This window comes from Ambystoma mexicanum, chromosome 3q, assembly GCF_040938575.1.
Source record: "Ambystoma mexicanum isolate Mex_15411 chromosome 3q, UKY_AmexF1_1, whole genome shotgun sequence".
NCBI classification, from domain to species: domain Eukaryota; kingdom Metazoa; phylum Chordata; class Amphibia; order Caudata; family Ambystomatidae; genus Ambystoma; species Ambystoma mexicanum.
Window position 1 is genome coordinate 378,813,723 of NC_090926.1, and position 25,585 is coordinate 378,839,307.

At 43.8% G+C, this 25,585-nt stretch overlaps 1 protein-coding gene across 4 annotated transcripts in view; it reads left to right on the forward strand.

Annotated features, from left to right (window-relative positions):
* Positions 1-24,244, forward strand: part of TNIP1 (TNFAIP3 interacting protein 1) — a 435,211-nt gene extending 410,967 nt beyond the window's left edge. For all 4 annotated transcript variants that reach the window (XM_069654025.1, XM_069654021.1, XM_069654022.1 and 1 more), the window contains one exon: positions 23,176-24,244. In XM_069654025.1, coding sequence (XP_069510126.1) covers positions 23,176-23,219 — 44 coding nt within the window. In that variant the 3' untranslated portion in view covers positions 23,220-24,244. The remainder of the gene's footprint in view (positions 1-23,175) is intronic.
* The last annotated feature ends 1,341 nt before the right edge of the window (positions 24,245-25,585 follow it).

The following is a 25,585-nucleotide window of genomic DNA, read 5'->3' on the forward strand; positions in this document are numbered from 1 at the left end:
TTTCCCATCTCCATGGCATGCTGTTCAGGATGTTTGTTGGTGTCCATCTCGGGGACTAGATTGTCGTCGTCCTTGACAGTTTTACTGTGGGTAGTGACAGAGTCGGCGATACTATTCACCAGATACTTGATTGAAAAGGAAACCTTGCAGGGGTGGGAGGGGGGTATAATAGTTGGAGTAATTGGCTTATAATCTCCTATGCCACCATCACAGAGCTTGAGGCCGCCTCCAGCACTACGCAGACACTCGGACGTTGATCTGCCTGGAGCATCGCTGGCTGGGGGATTGCCTGTAGCCTCATGCTCCGGACTGAGGTTAAACACACTGCTGCCATTAGGGCCGCTGCTATGTAAGATATCGTTGTCCTTGTTGTCAATACCTCTACCTCCCCAGGCGTCCTGGCTGGTACCAGTCGACTGTTTGATTTCCTTGATAAGGGTGTATGCCTCACCCGTGAGTGTAGTGGGGCTGCGCGGTCTTATCAAGTCGCTGCCAACATGTATACCTATTAGGGAGGGCGCTGTTAAAAATGGTCTGGAGACCGTTCGTTCTCACTGCAGTCCGTGTGTTTTCAGACGTCATGGAGAGAGTTAACTGCGTGTAACATTGAAGCTGCAGTAGAATAGTCTCATTAGAATGTTGGATGCCTCCACGCAAGTAAATTGGCCCCTCCCCAACAGTCCCCTAACATTTGAAGGGTTAGCAACCACACACCCCTGACATGTTTGCCTGTTTACAACCCTGTCAAGAGGCCTACTATTATTGTTTAGACACGACTACCCTTTTCAACAGGGCTGCTATCCCTTTAATATAACAGTTGTAGTCCAGGGTTTTCATGGAGACTCTGGGTTTACAGGCTCTTCGCCTGGTCTATAGCCCCCCCCCCCACCTTCATGTGATTGTCACTAGCTGTATGTTTGTATCCAATCACATAGAGGTATGGGCGGATACAGAGCATAGCAACCAAATCCCGCCCCTTTTCTGGCACTTGCACTGCCCCCCTGGCTCCCCCCCTGGCTCCCCCTGCACTGTGGGACTGTCACTGTATCCCTACAGCCCCCTACCCAGCACTTGCTCTGCACTTACCTCGCACTTGCCACCAGCTGGCCCTTTTTATTTATTATTTATCATTTATTATTTTATTACGCCACTTACCTTGTACTGCACTTTTCCCCCCTCCTCCTCCCCCTGCACTTCCTCCTTTTCCCCTTACCTCTGCACTTGCACGATCTGAATGACACCTGGCCTAGTAGGATCGCTTGTCCGTCTTCCCCTTGTTTTCCTCCCTCCCCGCCTCGTCGCGCCTTGAAACACTTGTGTATAGGCGCGTTACAAATACCATATCATATCATATCATAAGACCGTGGTGTTTGCTTTTTTTTCCCCGCCATGTGGGTGCTGAAAGTGGGCGGAGTCTTGTGTGCATGTGGGCGGGGCGTCGGGTGACCTGCATCTCCGGGTTTTTCTTTTTGAAATGGTTGTAGCACTTCTCAGCAAATACACTTTTAATGGAACAGCATCATTAAAGTACGGCTGGGGCACTTTAAACTGCACCATTATTTCTGAGCAGTGCTACAAAAGGGGCTGTATCAGCGCCCCCCATGTCTTTTATCAAAGAGACACATTGACACACACTCGCACATCCTCACGTTTACGTGCACTCCCACACACTTTGGCGCACTCTCCCTCGCACATTAAAGGCGTTTTTTTCTAGCTTACACCGGTTAAGGTAATAAGCCCTTAGTGATTTTAATTTGAAGTTGAAACCATAGAACTGCATCACATCTGGTGTTATAGATGTGTCGCGTCAACGCCTTTGGAGGGAATTCCGTGGGCGGAATGTGCTCTTTTTGTAATTGTTTTAGCAATAGCAGTTCTGTAGTTTGCGTTGATCAGACTGACGCAGCACACCGCCTGTTTGGCGCCACCTTGGGGTTCCCATTAATGCGTTTGTGGGTGACCGTCTTCTGGCATGTCACCTGGACTGCACTCTCTGAAGTCTTGTTACCGGCCGCGTTCCCGAGCCTCGCAGATTCTCACAATGCACCAGCAAAAGCCACCAGATGGCGCTAAAAGCAAACTCCAGTTTCCAAGCTCATATAAGTAATGTTCTTCTTCTTTAGCTCCCTTCTGCCTTCTCCTTGATGTGCTTTGCCCTGTAAGAATAGTGTGATGGGTAGTAGCTATTCGTATAGGAGAAGGGACACATAACAAAATACCTGTGTTGATGGGTGCAGGTCGGAAGTACTCGAATCCCTATTGCACCTTCAGTTCTTTGGGTTTGGCAAGGCCCTTAACTATGTGTTTATCTGGAGGGGAGAGCGGGCCCATGATCTGCTTAGGCTTATAGCAGTTTGGACCTGTGTTAGCTGCTGATGTGGGTAGAGTAGATTAATGATGGGCCAGTGTTGGCGTGTGTAGGGACTTGTGCATATGGTGTACGGTAGTAGCAAGTTTATAGGTGAGCGTGAGAGATGGTTCGTTCAGGGCTTTAAGTGGGGAAAGAAATCGAGGGGGGGGCTCATTTGGGGACGTGACTTGTGGGGGGGGGGCATGGCCTAAAACGTACGCAAATCGTAAGGTATGCGCACACATACATATACGTTATATATCTGTGTGGGTACCTTACTATGGTTTATGTACTTTGCAAGCCACCTTTTCTAAACCTAGAAATATGTTATATATAATTATAATGTAACATATTTCTAGGTTTAGAAAAGATGGCTTGCAAAGTACACAAACCATAGTAAGGTACGCACACAGATATATAACATGTGTATATATATGTGCATACCTTACAGTTTGCCTACTTTTCAGGCCATTTTTTAAAAAACATTTCGGGTTTATAAAAGATGGCTTTGAAAGTACACAATTCAAGCCATCTTTTTTTTTTATCTACTTGTTTGTAATCAAAACAAAATGTGATTTTTACAAGAAATCGTCTCTCAAAAGGAAAGGAGAAAGGAAGACAGCAGAGCCGAACAGAGCTTGTAGGAGGGGACGTTGTTATGGAGTACCAAGAGAGGTTGCACTCTCTGTTGCTAAGAGCTGCCTCCAAAACCTTTACCGCTGCCGTGGACCATTTCGTCTTTTCGCCTGCGACCAAACGGTACCACCATGTCTCCTCCTCACGAAGCGTTGCGCCATGCATTAGAGGTAGTAGAAAAGCTTCGCGCAGGAATGCCGTTTTATCGCAGTTCAGTAGTAGATGCTATACAGTTTCCACCTCTTGCGTTTCTGGACATAGTCTGCATGTTTTGGAAGTGGATTTTGTCCGAATAGCTTTAATTTCTTGGGTTAACATGAGGTTGAGCCTTAGTCTCATGAAATTTTTCTGAAGCCCTTTTTCTGGAAACTTTATGCAGTAGTTTAAAGGTCTATTAAGCTGGTTTGTAGTCGGTGGTAAGTGAGTGAGCAATTTGTTTGCCATCACTGCCTCGATGTTTGGATCCAGTCCTCCTGAGCTATTTTCCTTTTTATCTTGGCGGGGTTGTAGATTAAGTCTTCAGATGTGCCGGCTAAGTCCGCCAGGATTTTTTGCAGTTCTTGCTCCCATTTATTCAGCGCTTTACATTTACCTTGGATAAGTTCCTTTCGGATTGCTTTGAACAGTGGTAAAGCATCTGGAGAGATGATTTTGCACATAAGTCTTATTTGACTTTGTTTAACAGAAGCTTTTATTGATAAGAGGCCGAGCTCGCGCCTGATAGCTGCAATTGGTGTTGATTTCGGGAGGCCCAAAACTGCTTTCCACAGAGAGCCTTCCAGTTTCGGCCAGATCGTATCTTGGATGTTTAAAGCTGCATCCATTGCGTAGGTTATTGATGGAACCACCTTTTGTTTATAAAACTGGATCGCTGGTAAGAGAAAATTTCCCATATTTCCGGTCTACAAGCTTGGTCTGAGTGGTCAATGTTTTTATTTTTGACCACAGGGCCAAATGAATAGCCTTTTCTGAGCGTGTTGCGTCGAACATTATTCCTAAGTATTTTATACTGGAGACAAGCTCTATCTTCTTGTTGTTCAAGAACCAGTGACTTGCAGCTGAACACTTTTTTCCCATGATCAAGATTTTTGATTTATTGGTGTTTATTTCCAAATTGTTGTCTTCAATGTATTTGGCCAAGTTGTTAAGTTGGCGATGAAGGCCAATTTGGGTCTGATCTATGAGGATTAGATCGTCCGCGTAGAGAAGTCTGGATATAGCAGTGTCTCCTACTTTAGGCGGAAAAGCTCTGATTGCCAGTTGAGTGTGTTGATAATCTCCCAAAAAGGTAATAAAGAGGGCCGGTGCGAGTGGGCACCTCTGCTTCACGCCACGTTCTGACGGAAATTGCTCTGACATCAGGCCTTGTTTGTTGAGCCGAACTCGTAGCTTTGTATCTGTGTGCAGAGCAATTACAGGTCCTAGAATTTCACCCGGGCAGTTCCACTTTAGTAGCTTTGTCCAGAGTTTACGACGCCCAATTCTATCAAATGCCTGTGTCAAATCTACAAATGTGATGAAGACTTTTGGTGCGCCATTCTTTACTTTTTCCTTTATGATATTTAATATCATAATGTTGATATTTGTGCTCGCGCTTTTAACAAAGCCTGTTTGGAGTTCGTCAAGGCATAGAGCTGTTCTTGCCCATCTGTGAAATCTGGCTAGAAGAAGAGTTGCGAACATTTTTCCCATAATGTCCAAAAGGGCTATAGGCCTATAGTTTGATGGATTATCTCTACTTCCCTTTTTGAAAATAGGCACTATAAGTGCTTCTGTCCAAGTTTTAGGGATCTGTTTCTTGGCCTGGCATTGGTTGAAAATTTTGGAGATTAGGAAGGACCATTCTTTAGGATGTTGTTTTAGGTCCATATTGGTGAGACCGTCAGGGCCCGGTGCCATGGATGTTTTCAATTTTAGTATCCTGGTCAAAATCTCTTCTTGATCTGTGAGATCGACCCATGGGGTCGCCATAGGGAAAGTGATTTCTTCAGTTGTTTCAGGCAGTGGAGCAAATTGGGCTGAAAAGGAAGTCCAAGTCAGGTCTGGTATCACATTTGCTAGTTGGCTAGCTGACTCAGTGCTTTTGTTTTTGATCAGTGCCCAAAAGTCTTTTGAATTTTTAGACATTAGGGTTTTCAGCATTTTTTCCGCGTCGTTCTGATACATTGTCGCTTTATGAAGTTTCAGCCATGTTTTGTATGATTATGCAGCCGCAATGGCGGTTTCTTTTTGTTTATCAGAAACTTTGGCCAGACGTCTGTTTGCGGACTACTCTTCTTTCATCACACTTGTAGGTCGTATTCATGGGTCTTGTATTCTGTCGATGGAACTTGGTTTTTGTTTTTTCCTATACTTCACGAATAATGGGAGATAGTCTGGCCTAGTCTGTGAAGCTATGCTGTTGACATCTGTCTCGTCGAATTTCCGGGAGATATCCGTGATGTTTGCTGCTGAGAGATGGATTCGGGAGGAGTTTCGGGAAACCTCCAACTCAAAAGGATAGAGTTCTTTAGGAGTGTTTGCTGACGCGAAGTTCATTGACAGCAAATTGTGATCACTGGCTTTGGTTCGATAGACTTCGTAGAAATCGATAGATGAAAGAAGGGAGTGTGAAACAAAAATATAATCCAGTGTGGCTGAGGTGTCCAGACATTCCCAAGTTGGAATCATTGGGAGACGACCACGCAGAGCTGCCACGTTATGGAAATTTCTGGAGTCCATGAGGTTCGACCATACTTCACCGCGTTCTTGGGATGGCGATAGATGGAGGTTTTTCGTGAGTTGGTCGCACCTCGCGTTTAAGTCTCCACAGATAAGGATGTGATCAGTGGCCAGGCCAATAGTAAATTTATCTAGGGTGCCGGCAACGGCGTTGCAGAACTCCGTGGTGGTTGCTCTTTGCGGGTTCCAATAGACGTTTATGATGGCTAAACTGGATTTTGTTTTCTTTTGTGAAGAATTTTCTATTTGGGTCCATTCTTTTTGCAGCGCCAGAATACCGTAGGATTCTGTTACCTTTTTTTTTTAATAGAGATGCCTGATGCCAGTTTGACTGCAGTCAAAAGACCGGACGATGGTCTGCCAAACAGGCCCTTACTTGCCAGTGAGATATGTGTTGTCGTACCCGTCGATCGTTGGTAAATCCGTCAGCCAGGTCTCCTGGAGGCAGATGATGTTGAACTGGGCCAGGTCAAATGCGTTCGATTTCGTTAGATGTTCGTGACCTCTCGTGTTCCATGAGCACAAAGATGTTTCTTTCCGATTAGAGGTATTTTGAAATTCTTTAGTTGGCGTTGATGCGGCATTTCGTTGTTATGTTTGAGCATTTGGGTTGAGCACCTTTTTCAGCCATCTCCATGGGCCAACGGGTTCACGTTTTTTGTTATGGGTCCAATCAGCGCTTTGCTCAGAGAATTGAGCCTTCGCTTGTTCACCCATCTGTCGTTCTTTCTTATATATTCTGAGCGATTAGATCTCTTAAAGTTTACGTTGTTGTTTTTGGAAGTTTGATTTGCTTGAAGGGAATCTCCCCGGCTTTCCATATACCTCCTGTTTGTGTGATCTCTTTCTTTATAGTCTGAACCTCTACACCCACTGGATGGGCCGGATAGTTTTCTATTGATCTACTTGTGGCGTGTATGCTTTTATCAGGTGATAGCGGTGTAGTAATTTCCTCAAAGGCAAACCCCATTTCCTTCAAGGTTAGAATCACGTCAGGTTTAAGTTTGCTGCTTGCTGCCTTTGTGACGTGGAGATACGCCTTTGCCTTCTTGTGCCTGTGATAGGGTTCAATTAGCACCAGGTCAGCCGTATCCAGGGATTTCAGTTTTGGAATTTTGGCTAAGATCTGGAGGATGGTTTTTCTGTCAAGTATCACAAAGTTTTTTCCGGTCGCCAGTTGCACCATCTTAAAGAATCGAGCTTGGGAAAGTCTCGAAGTCGTTATTGAGTCTGTTTGTGATGCGGCCTTGTTTTGCTCCTTTCTCGGCTTCTGCCTTTGTCTAGGGATTTCAATTTTGTCTGTGGTAAGGTTCTCGTTTTGGCGAACTTTCTTTCGCGGGTCCACAGGAGCTTTGGCTAATTCTTCACAGAAATTAGCCTCGAGGCACTGAGATTCAGGTGTAGGCATAACTGTAGGAAATTCTTTTGGCTTCTCCTGGACAGCGGTGACACTTGGCGTATTGGTTGGCAAATCTTGGTTTAGGCTGGTATCATCTTGTGGGTCGTGAGCTTCTTCAGGATCCATGTGAGTTGTTAAATCCAAGAGTGATAAGTTTCCAGATGAATCAGCTAGAGATGCAATAGAATTGTCCAGTTCAATTATTTCTTGTTCCCTTGGTAGGTTTTGGTCAATTAGACCTTCGGACGCCTTGGACGTTTTAGGTATAGGTGCTGTTTTGTTTAGAATTAGCAGAGTTGGCTTTGCAATGTTAAAAATTGTCGCTACTTTAAGTTGGTTTTGTTTTTTTTCCCCCATGTTGGCGTTTTGAGTCAGGACGTTGGATCGCCTTGGAGGAAAAGGTGTTTACATTGACTGTTTTTCGCTCCTTTGCGATTGACGGCGATCTTGATTTCTTTTGGGCCGTCGGGAGTGCTTCTTGTGAGGAGCAGACACTGAAATTGGCTTCAATTAAATTTTGAAGATGGGTGAATTTGGCATCCTGTTGTTTTTCTTTCTCGACGTTTTGTTGGATTAGCGCTGTGATGAAGCCCTCAAGAAAGATCACTTTGGTGTTTATTGCGGCTGTTAGTTATAGTTAGCAAGTCTTTCATTGAGTCGTGGATTGACTCGTATAGCTTAACAAAGGGGGCCAAACCCACCGTAATTGCTGGCATAATAGTGACAAGATCTGGTTTTTTTGATGGAGTCTCTTTGTTCACTGTCCCGAAATTGGTAGGTCTCTCATTCCTGAGTGGGGTTGAGATGTTATATTGGAGGCCACTTTGGGATAGAGGTCTTCTGAGTGGGGAGTCACTGTTTGTTCTTTGCTCCAACTGGGCCGAAACTGGTTGGGCCTGGGTTGATAAGTGCGGACTTCTCTGGTTACGTCCATTTGTAATTGAGACGTTGATTGACGGAGTAAGTAGCTAATTTCCAAGTCCTGGCTTATCTGGGCAGAACAATGGAACGTCGTCATCAAGCAGGTTGGTTTGAGGGAGGGGAGTACCTCAGAACGATGGATTTTGGGTGTTGTTCCTCTCCTTCCTAGGAGCTGGAGTTTCAGGTACAGGGTTAAGGTCCTGAGCACAGATGGTGGGCTCTGCGAGGGCTAGAGATAGTCCCGATGTATTTTCCCCTTGTTTTAAGACTGAGGGGATTAAGGGAGTTTCGGATGTGGCATCTAATATTTCGGCATCTGAGAGTTCGATCTCAGAATCCAATTTCCTTTTTGCTTGCTTAAAGAAAGTCTTTCAGTGAGTGAGCCGTCAACGGGTTTTGCAAAAATGGCTTACCAGAATCACCCTTTTGTACTATGGCTCTAGGCCCTTTTCTGTGATGTTGACGGTCTTGATTCAGGAGCTCTCCCTGTTCCTTGAGTCTTTTTTTGTTAATGCTCTTTTTTTTTAACAGTGCGAGGGCTATATCTCTTTTTTGTCGAATTAAATTATTTGTAGAAGCGTTCAATGGGCTACAGATTATTTCTCCGTCCAGATTCGGTGTGTTATTTTGAAAGGACTGTGGTGAGTCTTCTGCGCCAGCAGAAGGCACCTCTGTTAAGGTACTGTGCTTCTGTGATGGGTTTCCCGTCAGAGCAGGGCAAAGCTCTGCCAGTTGGTCATGGCGTGGCACCTTTTCCCTCGATTCCGGTGCCATAAACGGGTCTAGATTCTGGTTCCTGAGTTCGTCTGCCCCGGCCACAGCTTGTGGGCAAATGCACGGAATAGTACCAAGTCCCCCCTCCCCTGAGGTGTCTTTGACCCGCAAGCTGAGGTCGGCTCCGCGGCGTCCTTCGACACCGTTTGGTCCCACCTCACTCGCCGCAACGGCGGCTTGCAGGCCAGGAGCGAGCAGCGGTGGGGAGATTTGAGTGGTAAGGAGCTCTTCCGCCAACACCTCGGCCGATGGCAGCCGTTGCGGCGGAGAAGAATCTACAGGTAAGCTTCCATCTGCAATTGAGGATGAGGGCACTGTTACAGTTGTTTGTTTCAGGGCCCTGGAGGGGGTTTGAGGCGATGGTGAGTCGGATGTCCAAGGCTTTGATGGAGAGGCGGAGACATCTTCCCCGCTGGAAACCTCGTAGCTCTCCTCTCCTTCCTCCTCCATGTCCTCCGAACTTGTAGTATTGTCCCCCACAAGGCCAGGCGTCCACTCGGAATGAGTGGGGCACAGTTGTGCCGAGACAGTGAGTGTTGTTTTCAGTACTGGTAGGCAAGGGCTAAGGTGGATCTTGTCGTCGTTCTCCATGCTGCCCTTCAAGTTTGGTTTTGAGTTTTTGAGCATTTCTTTTCGGTTTTGCACTTGCACGAATCTGTTTCTCAGCACTCTGCCCAAAGGACTTTTTTTTTCGGGATGTGCGAAGCAGATGCGTCCATTGTGGGGGATTATCACTGAGTGAGTGTATTTTTTGTTAAGAAGTTGCGTAGTTTTTTGGTCCCCGCGCAAGTCCTTGTCTCCTCACCTAGGCCCCTCTGCTGCCTGGTAGAGCCTACTTGCAACTCTTTACAATCCAGTTGAAGGGCTACGTACAAACCACGCCTAACAGCCGCTTAACAGCCTATGGGCTTGTCCCCGCCGGGCTTAACGCTGCGAGGGTGACTGGAGCACAGTCTTATGGACGGCAGCAGTCACGTGACAGCACACGTGAATCCCACAAGCTCCGTCTCCTCCAGGAAGCGGTTGGGGAGTCAGCAAGAGCCTGCCTGGCTCAGAGTGCAGGAAGTTGAAAAATGGTTCACAATAGCGTTCTCAAAGGCGTTCCTTCACAGAAGCAGGATATGTCGCGCTCAGGCGACTCGAGCGCAGTCTTATGGACGGCAGCAGTCACGTGACAGCACACGTGGATCCCACAAGCTCCGCCTCCTCCAGGAAGCGGTTGGGGAGTCAGCAAGAGCCTGCCTGGCTCGGAGTCAGGAAGTTGAAAAATGGTTCACAATAGTACTGTTCTCAACGGCGCTCCTTCACAAAAGCAGGATATGTCGCGCTCAGGCGACTCGAGCGCAGTCTTATGGACGGCAGAAGTCACGTGACAGCACACGTGGATCCCACAAGCTCCGCCTCCTCCAGGAAGCGGTTGGGGAGTCAGCAAGAGCCTGCCTGGCTCGGAGTGCAGGAAGTTGAAAAATGGTTCACAATAGTAGCGTTCTCAAAGGCGCTCCTTCACAGAAGCAGGATATTGCACAATTCAAGCCATCTTTTATAAAGCTTTGCGTACGGTCCGTCCCGGCTCAGCCCCACCTTTTGGAAAGGCCCCGGCCCACTTAAAGGTAGAAGAGGAGCACACGAACCAGCTTTACATATGGTGGGACATAGAGAGTACAACAACCTGCAAACACATCTATTTGAACAGCAAAGACACGGTTGCGGTTAACCCGGCCAGGGTGACACACACGTTGCAGTTTTCTCAAACCGACACTTAGTTAAACTGCCAGGGCACGTGGGATCATGTGATGTTGTTCTTGGTTAGCCCTTCTTGCACTTCCTGTAGGGTCATTCTGCGTGAAGGCTGTCCGTCCCTCGGTGCATATCCGGTGGAGTTTGGAGATTATAAATGGCACTGCAGACCAGTGTTAATCTCTGACCCTATCCTCGGGACCAATCACAATATACAGTCGCGCAAAACCGTTTGTTAAAGGTCATTTTTGTTGTAGTTTGATCAGGGCCCTATCTCTTTAGCCGACTGGCTGCTACTTTCTAAAATGGGAAACTTGGAAGAACGGTTTGATAACGTTCCTTCCTGCCTCACAGCTCCTGTGACGTTTTTACACTTTCTAATCCAAATTGCGTAGCTATTTAGTTGACGGATCCAATATTCTCCGCCTAGTACTGCAACAATCCCTGGTGGGCATCACCTGGCGGACACTGTATAGACCAGCCTAAGACATGTATACCTCCTTCAATATGTTCAGCAAAAAAAGCGTGACTAGCTTTGTTTCCCCCTCCTGAAAGGAAGAAATGTGGATTTGCTAGAAAGAGTGAACACCTTTACTTATTTGGGGTTTTGCCTTTCAGGAACTGCTAGTCCAAATACTATCATTGTTTGGAGCAAAAAGTTAACGCTTAAGCATCCCAGGCGTGCGCTCTAAATGTGAAGTTTGGCAAATTCTCAATACTAATAATTCCAAAATTGTACCAGTTAAAAATGGTGCCGTTGATAATTTATGGCGCTGAAATTTTTTAACATTCCAGATGTCATGAGGAACAGACTAGAGCAGAGGTCTTCAAACTGTGGGTGTGCTTCCCCCCTGGGGTGGCGCGAGAGCCCAGCATGAAATGTGGCGCACATGGTGGGACTGGAGCATACAACTGTCTCGGGCACCATTGGAAAAAGTGTCCCACACTTGCAAATGGATATTCATTCCTTTAGTCACAGACTGTTTGAATAGTAAAACAAGGGGGTGTTTTTTGTTTAAATGTAAGCACCCAGTGGCCCCCTTACCTATTCTGGAGGAGCCGAGGAAGCCAAACCAGTGAAACACTGAGCACTCCCTCAGCTGCTTTTTCCAGCTGAAGGAGTGCTCCTGGGCTGGCTGAACTATCAAACACTGTTTCCCTTTGACAGTTCAGTTCCCCAGCTGCACATGTTCACTAAACCATGCAAGGCTGGGGGTGTTTTGCTTCGCCAGCCTTGCATAGCTCATTGGAAATGCTGGCTGTGGCACTGCATGTCTGTATGTGCAAGGGGGAGCTCCTGCGCCTCCTCACAAATTCGGACAGAGCAGCCTGGAGCAGGGCTTTTCAGCACCCATGCGCAGGCCCCTGCAGAAGGTACGTTTATGTTAATTTATTTTGTATTCAAATATATGTATGGATGCGTGTATGCTTGTGTTATGAGTGAGTGTATGGTGATGGGTGCTGTGTGAATGTGTATGTTTTGGTCCATTGACCTGATTTTGGCAAGTGGTGGGTAGAGGGAGGGAGGGAGGGAGGAAGGAAGGTTGTGCAACAAAGGCATTTTAAAAATGCCTGGAAGATGGTCATTATATCGAAAATGTGTGATATCAAAGGGAAATGATGCATTCGAAGTTATGCAAAACCATCTAAATAAAAAAGGCAAATATCTGGCTAATTGGAGAAACGCGTGTCTCGGTGTAACGCGACAGAGGGGAACTTCAGCTGAATTATTAGTTTCAAATCCAGCGGAAGTAAAACGGAAAGTATGGTTAAACGATTGGATTGAAACAGGAAGTTCAGGGTGCGAGACTAAAAATTTAGAGAAATCTTAACAACTGTAGATGTTGTAACTGTGTACTCTATTGAAACCTTGGGACGTGTTAAATTGTACGGGTCTAACTTCCTTGCAACAACTACATTTTGAGCGTTTCCAGGGACTATATGAAAGCCTGACTCCAAAGGATTGCTGGCTCTAGAGGGCTCTTACCAGATCAGCATTAGCCACTATTAGATTTTTAAATGGAGTATTTTATAAGCAATCTTAAATTATTTATATAAACTATTAAACAAATGCAATGACTGTTTCGTTTTTGATTGTTATCAATGAATTTATGATGACATTTCCATTTATAAACTGTAAATTGATTTGATGGTAAATCGATATTTTGTTTGTGTTTTTTCAATGTGATTTAATGTCATGCTTTTTTAAAATATAATTTTGACGTCTGTATGAGTGTGAAGGGTTTGTTTCCCCAACCAAACACCATAAAACAATTAAAACGTAATAAAAAGGAAGACCACGGTTCTCATAATGCAAACCAGTGTTAGACTAAATTAATTTGTCTGGGTTTTCCAAATGTGCTTTCAGGACTCGCACAACAAAAGCTATTGTGTGACAAGGTCACCGTTTTATAGTTTTTGTTTGACACCGGCATGTTGCTTAATATACATGATTTGCTAAAGATGGGAAGGGTCTCAGAAGGTATGCAAGACCCTCCTGCAGGTATGAGTTGGTGAAGCTCCTATATGTAAACCGAAAAAAATTGTGGGAACCTCCCACATCTGGCACCTGGAGGTGAAGCAATACATATAAAACAGGTAGTGGTACCAGAATCAAGAGAGCAACTGAAGGATAAGGCAAGAGATATCACATTAAATCATCAAATTCTTTTTATTATAAATTGAAGTAAAAAAGTCATTTTATACATCTTTAATTCATTTTTATAAAAAGCATCCTAAATCATACATTCATACATTCATTCAGCTAAAACAACTCTAAAAATAATGCATTTGGGTTATCTTAAGGAAATGTGAGACAATGCAACAACAATCCCAAAAGTGAACAAAAACTGATTATTTCGTTCATTCGAAAAGACAATTAATATTGTCTAAAACATTCGATTTGTATTTTTACGGATATAATTCCTATGTAAAAGAGAATACAAATACATTTCCCGTATTAAATGGTTCTCTCCAGACAGAAAATATCAACTATTAGTGCCCAGACTATTAGTGCCCATAAACATGAATCTTCTTAATTGAACAGGCTTCTTATTAAATAGTTTCGACTTGATTGGTAATCTATGTCTTTATCAGGATAGGGATGAACCTAACAACACTTCTAGAAGAAAAAACAGGATAGAATAAAACAATTAAAATATAATAAAAATACACAAATACCTAAATACCTTCATTCTCTCAGTTGCTCTCTTTTAATAACAGTAGTCCAAATGAGGGTAGAGAATAAATGAAATCTCACTCTACAACCCATTCAAAATTTGGCTAAATGAAGGGAGCATACTCCTATTCATTTTGGCTCTACTGCCAGAGGAGCCGTATAGAGTCCGCAGGCTTAACATGCCCTCCGGACCTCCATCTCCCTCCAAGCATAAAAGGAAGATGGAAGCAGTTCACTACACTGGAAAAGAACAATCCTTTTCCAAAAGTGGAACACTATGATTTCGTGCCACTGTGTTTCACCCAATCTGACAATCCACTCCCTCCATGTCTACATTTAGGTATTAACTAGAATCATACCTGGAACCCATATAGAAAAAGGTTAGAAATGGTTGGATGGTCCTCAATCAACCAGCGTCTCTTCTGAATTCAAGGTACTAGGTCAAATAGTGGATCGCGTCATAACGCATACGTTCCTATATGCATAGACGATTTGTACAAAACAAAAGAAATGAGAATAAAATGCCCATATAGCCACTGGGTCAACCTCTGGCTTTAAATATATTAGGCTATGATGGAAAAGATGGCACGGCCTGTGCCGCGAAAAACTATTGCCAGAGTTACCTCAGTGTCGAACAGAAACGTTTCCTTGGCTTTGTTTACACAGATTATGCAGATTAAAAACACAATCTGTCTCTAGTTGTGATCACCAGGTTTGTCATCAATTTCATAAACCTCAGGCAATAGACTCACTCTTTCTCTGAAAGACAGATATAAGGAAATATGTCCCTTTAAGTGCCTTTTCTATTAGAAGAAAGGCTATAGCTGTGCCCCAAAGGAAAGAATTAGAGTTGAAAGAAAAGAGAAAAAGGAAAGAAAAAGGCCGTTATATGAGGACGAGACCGGATCTTCTTACCTCGTATGAATATCTTCAGCTCTTCAGGATATCATCCGTGTACACCGTTTTAGACAGACTGACGGCATCCCGCGGGTCATGTCGCCTTCAATACGACCGTTACTATTCCATATGCGTAGCTATTTTCCTAGCAGAGTCAAAATCAACCAAGTAATACTAATGTTACTTCGGAAAGCAATTCCATGCGTACCACCATGACCATGTCACGATGAAATAATCTCTGCTCGCAAAATGCTTACCTCGCACACACTAGACAGAACGGACGCCGCCCGCGATGACTTCCGGCTGGTAGAGGAAACCAAGCGTAATACGCTAGTGCCTCTTTTATTTCGGAAGTCTCAACGACACAAACGAGGGACCAATGCCACAAGCCTAACTCAAATGACACAAACAGACCAATGTCACGTATGCGGCCAGGAACTAGAGAAGAAAAGGGAAAGAATCAAAAGGTCAATTCCTCCCTCATTTAATCTGCATGTAACTGCTGGTTACTTATTATTTTCCGCATTCTTGGTAAAAATGGCAAACAGAATGCGAAAATCGAAGAATAAAAAATATAAAGAATATATATATGAGAGAATAAAAAACGAAAACGCCCAATGCGAAAAAATGCAGAAGAACAAATGAATATTATAAAAATGGTAAGGAATATTAGGGAGGCGCATGTATCCTGTACCCTAACGGAAATGCGAATGAAAACAGAGGCATTTCACATTTTCGGGCAAAGCGGATACTGGAATAGAAATATATATCCTATAGCCCATTCAAAGGGCTCCCGAAGCAGTTGTATGTATAAGAATCCGACACTTCCCATAGCCATTCACGACTTGTGGGGTCTAAAAAATAGAGAGATCGGGCATGAGGAAAACAGCGATGAAAAAGATGGAATAATGATGGATCTAACTCCATTCCTCCTGCTGGTTCAATCCTATAGTAAGACTATTAGTGTGGTATATCCACCACTGTTCCTTTTGCGTAAGGCGAGCCACCACATTAGCCCTATCTGTGACAACTACTTTTTCTACCACCCACCATTGCAGATCTTCAAAGCTATGGTTGAGTTCCAGGAAGTGTGTGGTCAGAGGGGCATTGTGTTGCTTTGTTCTAATCTTAGAACGATGTTCCCCTATACGTAATTTAACTGCTCTAGTGGTTTTACCTATGTACGCCTTCTTACAGGGGCAAATTATAACGTAAATAACATTGGTACTGAGACACGTGGTGTGTTTAAGTTTCCAGTCCCGCCTGTGAATGTTCACAATAGAGGTGGCTGAGGTACTGGAACAATTACAACAGTTCCCACATGGAAAATCCCCAACAATTGGGGGCATACCCCAAGATGTCGTGATAGAAGTTTGGGTCTCTTGAAGATGATTCCTATCTGCTTTAGATACCCAGTTTTTGATATTCTTGCCTTTCTTAAAGGCATAAATCGGTCTGGGTAAATTATGCATATTTAATTGAAGTAAATGCCAATGGCTAGAAATAATTTTCTTGATTTGGTTAGGCTGGGTATTAAATGTAAGTGCACAAACTATTTGGTCATCCTTCAACTTTTTGTCTTCTTTTGTTTCTTTTTCCAAAAGGGTTTCTCTGTGCTGGTGGCGTGCTCGTTTTTTACAGCGTCTAAGGAGTTGTTTGGGGTATCCTCTTTCCAATAATCTCCCTTCAATAATGGAGGCTTGCTTGGTATAATCTTCTATTTTGGTACAATTCCTACGGGCTCTAAAGAACTGCCCGTAGGGGATATTAGATTTCAGAGACTGGGAGTGAAAACTCTGATGGTGCAGTATCGTATTCCTATCGGAATCTTTTCTGTACAGGTCCACTGCCAATCTCCTATCGTCCGCCTTTATCAACAAATCCAAGAACGCAATCTCTTGGTTACTAGTCTGGATCGTAAATTTCAAATTGGGATTTAAGTTATTAATCCAGTCGAAAAAGGCGTTATAATCCCCTCTCGAACAGTCCCAAATAATGAGAATATCGTCAATATACCTCTTATAGAGTTTCAGAGCCGATTTGAATGGATTGGATTCTGTGAGGATATTAGATTCTTCAAAGTCCCACATATATAGGGTGGCATAATTTGGGGCAAAGGATGCCCCCATTGCAGTCCCCTTTATTTGCATGTAATATGTGTTTTTAAATCTGAAAAAATTCTTGGTAAGGGCAATTTCCAAAAGTTCTACCAGAAACTCACTGGGCACAGAGAGAATATCCGTCCTGGTTTGAAGAAATCTCTTCATGATCCCAAGGGAATCCCCTTGTGGGATATTGGAGTACAATGACTCAACATCTAATGTGATCAGTATGTCATTGTCCTTACTGAAAGGGAAGGACTCTACCATCCTTATGACATCCGTTGAGTCCGAAAGATAAGTAGGGGTGATCTTTGCCAAAGGTTTAAAGAAAAAGTCTAAGTATTGGCCGATAGGTTCCAAAATGGAACCGCTAAGGGACACAATGGGTCGGCCTGGAGGCGCGCTCATGCTTTTATGTATCTTAGGTAACATATAGATAAGGGGGGTCCGAGTGTTAGTGGGTAATAGGAAATTAAATTCTTTTTGAGTGATAATCCCTCTTTCCAATGCGTCTTTACCCAATGTTTCAATTTCCTTCCAGATCTTAAGCGAGGGATCCCCTTGTAGTTTCACATAGACCTCTTTATTTTCAAGCTGTCGCATAACTTCTTGGTCATATTTCAAGGCATCCCAGACTACGACTCCTCCGCCCTTGTCGGCTTTTTTTATCACAATCGTTCTATCTGACTGTAATTGCTTAAGTACTGCCCAATCTTGTTTGGTAAAATTGAAGTGCTTTTTAGCCGGCTTATTCTTATCCTTGCTCTCATAAATAGCATGAAAATCTCTGAGCACCGCTTTCTCAAAGGTGGCTGTTTCTTTTGAAATCATATTCAATGACGGAGTGAATTTGGAAGGAGGTTTAAAAGGTGTATTGGGACTAGGTTCCAAAAGGGGAATCTGGATGTTACCAAAGAAGTCTTTAAGCCTAATCTTGCGGAACAGGCTCCTTAATTCAACTTCTACTTCCATTTTGCTGGGATCTTTCATTGGAATGAAAGAAAAACCTTTTTCTAGTATAGAAACTTCGTTGGTTGTTAGAATCTTATCCGACAAATTATATACAGCAGAAGGAGGGCTTATCTTCTGTACGCCCTCCTTCTTGTCTCGAAAAAGTTTCCCAACGGAGGAGGGCCTGTCTGAGGTGGAGGAAAAGGAAGTTCTGGGGGTGGATAAGGCTGCATCTGCCCCTGAGGGGCAAACCCTTGCGGGTAAAAGTAGGGAGGGTATTGAAAAAAGATATTTTGTCTTCGTCTTCCTCTCCTTCCTCCCCTTTGCATGCCTCTGCCCCAAATTATGCCACCCTATATATGTGGGACTTTGAAGAATCTAATATCCTCACAGAATCCAATCCATTCAAATCGGCTCTGAAACTCTATAAGAGGTATATTGACGATATTCTCATTATTTGGGACTGTTCGAGAGGGGATTATAACGCCTTTTTCGACTGGATTAATAACTTAAATCCCAATTTGAAATTTACGATCCAGACTAGTAACCAAGAGATTGCGTTCTTGGATTTGTTGATAAAGGTGGACAATAGGAGATTGGCAGTGGACCTGAACAGAAAAGATTCCGATAGGAATACGATACTGCACCATCAGAGTTTTCACTCCCAGTCTCTGAAATCTAATATCCCCTACGGGCAGTTCCTTAGAGCCCGTAGGAATTGTACCAAAATAGAAGATTATACCAAGCAAGCCTCCATTATTGAAGGGAGATTATTGGAAAGAGGATACCCCAAACAACTCCTTAGACGCTGTAAAAAACGAGCACGCCACCAGCACAGAGAAACCCTTTTGGAAAAAGAAACAAAAGAAGACAAAAAGTTGAAGGATGACCAAATAGTTTGTGCACTTACATTTAATACCCAGCATAACCAAATCAAGAAAATTATTTCTAGCCATTGGCATTTACTTCAATTAAATATGCATAATTTACCCAGACCGATTTATGCCTTTAAGAAAGGCAAGAATATCAAAAACTGGGTATCTAAAGCAGATAGGAATCCTCTTCAAGAGACCCAAACTTCTATCACGACATCTTGGGGTATGCCCCCAATTGTTGGGCATTTTCCATGTGGGAACTGTTGTAATTGTTCCAGTACCTCAGTCACCTCTATTGTGAACATTCACGAGAGGGACTGGAAACTTAGACAACACACCACGTGTCTCAGTACCAATTTGCCCCTGTAAGAAGGCGTACATAGGTAAGACCACTAGAGCAGTTAAATTACGTATAGGGGAACATCGTTCTAAGATTAGAACAAAGCAACACAATGCCCCTCTGACCACACACTTCCTGGAACTCAACCATAGCTTTGAAGATCTGCAATGGTGGGTGGTAGAAAAAGTAGTTGTCACAGATAGGGCTAATGTGGCGGCTCGCCTTACGCAAAAGGAACAGTGGTGGATATACCACACTAATAGTCTTACTATAGGATTGAACCAGCAGGAGGAATGGAGTTAGATCCATCATTATTCCATCTTTTTCATCGCTGTTTTCCTCGTGCCCGATCTCTCTATTTTTTAGACCCCACAAGTCGTGAATGGCTATGGGAAGTGTCGGATTCTTATACATCCAACTGCTTCGGGAGCCCTTTGAATGGGCTATAGGATATATATTTCTATTCCAGCATCCGCTTTGCCCGAAAATGTGAAATGCCTCTGTTTTCATTCGCATTTCTGTTAGGGTACAGGATACATGCGCCTCCCTAATATTCCTTACCATTTTTATAATATTCATTTGTTATTCTGCATTTTTTCGCATTGGGCGTTTTCGTTTTTTATTCTCTCATATATATATATTCTTTATATTTTTTATTCTTTGATTTTTGCATTCTGTTTGCCATTTTTACCAAGAATGCGGAAAATCATAAGTAACCAGTAGTTACATGCAGATTAAATGAGGGAGGAATTGACCTTTTGATTCTTTCCCTTTTCTTCTCTAGTTCCTGGCCGCATACGTGACATTGGTCCGTTGTTTGTCATTTGAGTTAGGCTTGTGGCATTGGTCCCTTGTTTGTGTCGTTGAGACTTCCGAAATAAGGGGCACTAGCGTATTACGCTTGGTTTCCTCTACTAGCCGGAAGTCACCGCGGGCGGCGTCCGTTCTGTCTAGTGTGTGCGAGGTAAGCATTTTGCGAGCAGAGATTATTTCATCGTGACATGGTCATGGTGGTACGCATGGAATTGCTTTCCGAAGTAACATTAGTATTACTTGGTTGATTTTGACTCTGCTAGGAAAATAGCCACGCATATGGAATAGTAGCGGTCGTATTGAAGGCGACATGACCCGCGGGATGCCGTCAGTCTGTCTAAAACGGTGTACACGGATGATATCCTGAAGAGCTTAAGATATTCATACGGGGTAAGAAGATCCGGTCTCGTCCTCATATAACGGCCTTTTTCTTTCCTTTTTCTCTTTTCTTTCATCTCTAATTCTTTCCTTTGGGGCACAGCTATAGCCTTTCTTCTAATAGAAAAGGCACTTAAAGTGACATATTTCCTTATATCTGTCTTTCAGAGAAAGAGTGAGTCTATTGCCTGAGGTTTATGAAATTGATGACAAACCTGGTGATCACAACTAGACACAGATTGTGTTTTTAATCTGCATAATCTGTATAAACAAAGCCAAGGAAACGTTTCTGTTCGACACTGAGGTAACTCTGGCAATAGTTTTTCGCGGCACAGGCCGTGCCATCTTTTCCATCATAGCCTAATATATTTAAAGCCAGAGGTTGACCCAGTGGCTATATGGGCATTTTATTCTCATTTCTTTTGTTTTGTTTTGTAGAAATCGTCTATGCATATAGGAACGTATGCGTTATGACGCGATCCACTATTTGACCTAGTACCTTGAATTCAGAAGAGACGCTGGTTGATTGAGGACCATCCAACCATTTCTAACCTTTTTCTATATGGGTTCCAGGTATGATTATAGTTAATACCTAAATGCAGACATGGAGGGAGTGGATTGTCAGATTGGGTGAAACACAGTGGCACGAAATCAGTGTTCCACTTTTGGAAAATGATTGTTCTTTTCCAGTGTAGTGAACTGTTTCCATCTTCCTTTTATGCTTGGAGGGAGATGGAGGTCCAGAGGGCATGTAAGGCCTGCGGACTCTATACGGCTCCTCTGGCAGTAGAGCCAAAATGAATAGGAGTATGCTCCCTTCATTTAGCCAAATTTTGAATGGGTTGTAGAGAGATTTCATTTGTTCTCTCCCCTTATTTGGACTACTGTTATTAAAAGAGAGGAACTGAGAGAATGAAGGTATTTAGGTATTTGTGTATTTTTATTATATTTTAATTGTTTTATTCTATCCTGTTTTTTCTTCTAGAAGTGTTGTTAGGTTCATCCCTATCCTGATGAAGACCTAGATTACCAATCAAGTCGAAACTATTTAATAAGAAGCCTGTTCAATTAAGAAGATTCATGTTTATGGGCACTAATAGTCTGGGCACTAATAGTTGATATTTTCTGTCTGGAGTGAACCATTTAATACGGGAAATGTATTTGTATTCTCTTTTACATAGGAATTATATCCGTAAAAATACAAATCGAATGTTTTAGACCATATTAATTGTCTTTTCGAATGAACGAAATAATCCGTTTTTGTTCACTTTTGGGATTGTTGTTGCATTGTCTCACATTTCCTTAAGATAACCCAAATGCATTATATTTAGAGTTGTTTTAGCTGAATGAATGTATGAATGTATGTGATTTAGGATGCTTTTTATAAAAATGAATTAATTAAAGATGTATAAAATGACTTGTTTACTTCAATTTATAATAAAAAGAATTTGTTGATTTAATGTGATACCTCTTGCCTTATCCTTCAGTTGCTCTCTTGATTCTGGTACCACTACCTGTTTTATATGAAGCTCCTATATGTGCCAGACCTCCAATACTTGACCATTCCATACTCCAGGACAGGCAGTTATGCACTCCGTCCGCATGCTTGACAACATCAATCTGAAATAACTACCAAGAATTCCCGACTGATCGGGGTTTGGGCCGGTCCAAAATGTAACTAACCCTCCACCGAGCACTCCAATACCCTACAATATCAGACCCATTTAGATGGGAGAACAGGGCGGCTTAGTGGCTTGACCAAAACAAATCTGCTCTTAACTTGGACAGGTAGGTGATGGGAAGAGCCTTTAGCTTCCTGAACATACACCATGATCCTCCCACAGAAAGAAAATGAAGTGGGCCAGTGGACACAAGACCCACCTGCTGGATAGCATAGATGAAAATTCTCTGATGCTCATGAATAAGCTCAATACACGCGGGCTGTTGGGACTGGGGGGGGCGGTCTATAGGTACCCACCCCACCTGCCATGACTTCCCAACTTCCCGGATACACCAGAAAGCGATTGATAAAAAGGTATGACTTAATACCAATCACTGGCATTGCTACTGGCTGCACCCCTTTCATTGTATTTTAGCCCAGTCTGTACTACTGCGGAAGAGATTCACCCACATGCAAATCAGTCTTGGTCCTGTCACCAGCTAGAGCAGACAAGCATGAACTGCTATGCCACACCCCCTTTGAGCAGGCATACAAGTAAGCCATGCCATGTTTCAGCCTTGTTGAAAGGCATCCGTTAGGAACAGCTTTTTTCCCTAGGCACAGTGAGCAAGGGATCCATGCAGGGGTGTTAGGTCTGGAAAAGATCAGGGGCTAAGCTAATGTCGGGACTGGCGGGATGCAGTGCTAGCCAGCCTTTTGGTTGTAGCCCCTGAGCTTCTATCCGGAGCTACAACCAAAAAGACCCGTGGCTATAGCCCCCTCGCCCTCTCCCCTCCCCCGTAGCAATGCCTCTGGACCCATGTCTGGGCATATACCCCTTCCACTTGGGGAGACGGGCGGAGAGTTCCCTTCTCCAGCACTCGTCCACCCACACCATGACACTTCCAGACAGAACTACAAGTCACCCAAAGGTCATCGGTGCCATTGGGGCAGTGGTGTGGGGGGCACTGTACAAAATCCCAAATAACAAAACAAGCTTAACATCCGAGTTACTAAAGTGTTAGAAATTGAACCCAGGGTGATGTTCGAGGCATACACGGCCGCACTCGTCCCAGTCCCACTCATTTTGTTTTAAGTGGATGCTACATTTTGAGAAAGGAAAGCCTTGGCAATTTGATGGCGAAAACGGATCCATTGCTTATAAACTGTGCTTGTGTCTTAACGAAAAAACCTGTGACTAAACCCTGGCACCAACACTCAACAGCTGCACCAAATGGGTGTAAAAGTGATTTTTGAAAACACTCCCTGGTTTAAAGGGTATTTAATGATTAGCCCCAGGAAGTTGACAGAGGGAAGACTTTAAAGCAGAGATAATTGTGCAGCACTTACCTTTTAAGAGTTGTGTTTAATGTATGTGTAATAATTGTTCTGGGATTTGCTGTTGCTTCTGATTCTGATCTGTCCCTCTGTCTTTTTCCGTAGATTCTTCAGCTGTTGCAACACCTAGCAACCAGCAGCCAATTTGAGGCCAGCGGACAAGTTCTTGGAAGAGGAACGTTATTGTGATGATTTTCTATGTGTACTTATATATAAATATTTATATTTCCTCTCCTGAAATGCCCCCAACAAAAGATTATAGAACAATGTGATTTTCTACTTGTGCACACATGAATTCACAGTTTAAATCCATTGGTAACATTGGAGTACCGCGCAGAGCTGTTCCTCTGTCTAGCCGGCAAACCGAAAAGAGGAACAGCCTTTTTCTACAATGAGGAGCTGGTCACTGGCTCGCTAAGGAAGGACTAGCACATTTGGGGGCTTTAGATGTACCCATAACAGGACATCTGATGCATCCCGCGTCATGAGGCCTGCAAGTACTTTGCCACCAGATTACGAAATTGAAAAGATTGGCAGAGAATTGTGAACCTGTGGCGCAGCAATCCATCCTACTGGGGTTAATAAGAGCTGTTTCTTGGGTGCAGGTGAGTTTCCCAGCATCCTTTCCATCGGGATTCCCTGCTTTGCCTTGTGATCTGTATAACCCATGCCGGTCTACCACTTGGACCCTTTGGCAGAGGCAAGGCATTGAGCACATCCGGCAAGAACACAACCCTTGCAGTTCAAAGGCGAAATACGTGATTTATTTTCCATTTTGTAGAATGCAACTGTCTGCTCTTTTAGTTGTGTAGATGGTTTGCCCCTTAAAATGGTCGTCTGATTATCCAGTAAGGTACTGTACGTGCCCATTGTTAGTTATTGGAGAAATGACTATATGTTAAGTGGTCTGAAGCTCGTTTAGATTGTGTCAAGTGAAAGAAATCAATCCTGTGTGTCTGGCTGTTTTTTGCTTTCATTGCGTGCAAGGAAGAGGACTGCTACTCTTTATACTAAGATTTAATTGTTAAAACTCTGTTGATATTTTATATTCTTAGTGTATTTCTCTTAACTGCAACAGACATTACCACCCAAAAATCCTAATTCGAAAGCAGGATGGATGGCAAAAATGTGTGTTAAATGTAATAAATAAATTAAACGGCCCTTTGCTATTGAATCCTGTTTTGTGATTTTGAACAAGCATGCGGGTAACGGCCAACGAGCAAAGCATTGCGACAGAGAGAGGGTCTGGGAGCCCACGTGCCCCCTTGCACATTTGAACTTTTCTGAGGTTATGCTCCCCTCTCAATGGCGACATTTTCCCTCCTAACTTTCCGCACCAATGCTAGGCTTTGAATTTATGGAAGTGTTCCAGGTTTCAAGGCTTTTGGAGGGCAGGAAGCACCCAGGAGAACAGAAGGATGATTTCTGTTGATTGCTATATTGGAAATCTCACCCCCCACCTCCCCTCTCCGCCCCCAAACTGAAAGTGAGAACATTAAAATAACCAAACTGGAATGTCATTTCTGTATGACTGTTTCGTGGTCACTGACTGAGTACCAGGACATTATTTTAAATTGGTACCAAGGGGGTTTGTTGGCCTCAGTCAATCAGGAGGTTCAGAACGGGCTTTACCACGTGGTAAAATCCCTGCCTTCAGCCTCCTCTGATCCGGAGGCCACTATCTTCTGTAGCTGGAAATTGTAAGTGTGCTCTTCTCCCGAGTCCCTTCCCCTTTCCCCACCCCCCCTTTTCCTCCTCTTCAATCACCCCACCACCACTTACCGTGCACTGCCCGATCCCTTGCCAGCGGCGGGAACACTAGTGTTCCCAGTGCATCCCTTACGCTGCAATAACTGCCATGGAAGGGGAGAAGGGACTATGTGTACTTGCCTTCTCCCTGATCAATGGCAGCCATCATGTTTTGTAGTTTTTAAAGTTGAAAAACGGCATATTGTCGTTTCGCAACTTTAAAAAAAAAAAACACGATTAGTATCCCGGTTCAATATAACCCTCCCGGGGGTGGGGCATTTCCGGGGCATGTACTGCCCCAAGCTATCGTTAAAGCCGTTGTTTTGCTCGGTCTTCTAACTGGCCTGGGGCATTGGCTAGCCCAGGAAGGGCCCTGCACGTAGGTTATATTGCTTAAACGTGTTTTTCGGATCTTTTGAATCTGAGTAAGATTCCTTTGCAAGTACCTACAAAATCTTTGTACAGCCCGAATCTTCCCGATTCGCCTTTCGGAGCTATGTATCCCTGCATGATGATCGGAGGCTTGAGGTAGTACGAGTTTCAACCTAGAGAATTATATTAGAAAGAGAGGAACGTGTGCAAGAAGGGAGGTGAGCCATGAGGCTTGATGGGTGGATCAGCAAGCGGAAAAGGGGGTACTGTGCTTCTGTGAATGTTAACCAGGTAAGACCTCGTGTTGACCTCTGCAGACCGCTATCCCAGTAGCTCAATGCATTGTCGGATTTTGGTATGTACTCTGCACTGCACATTTTCGAATCTGGTTAGG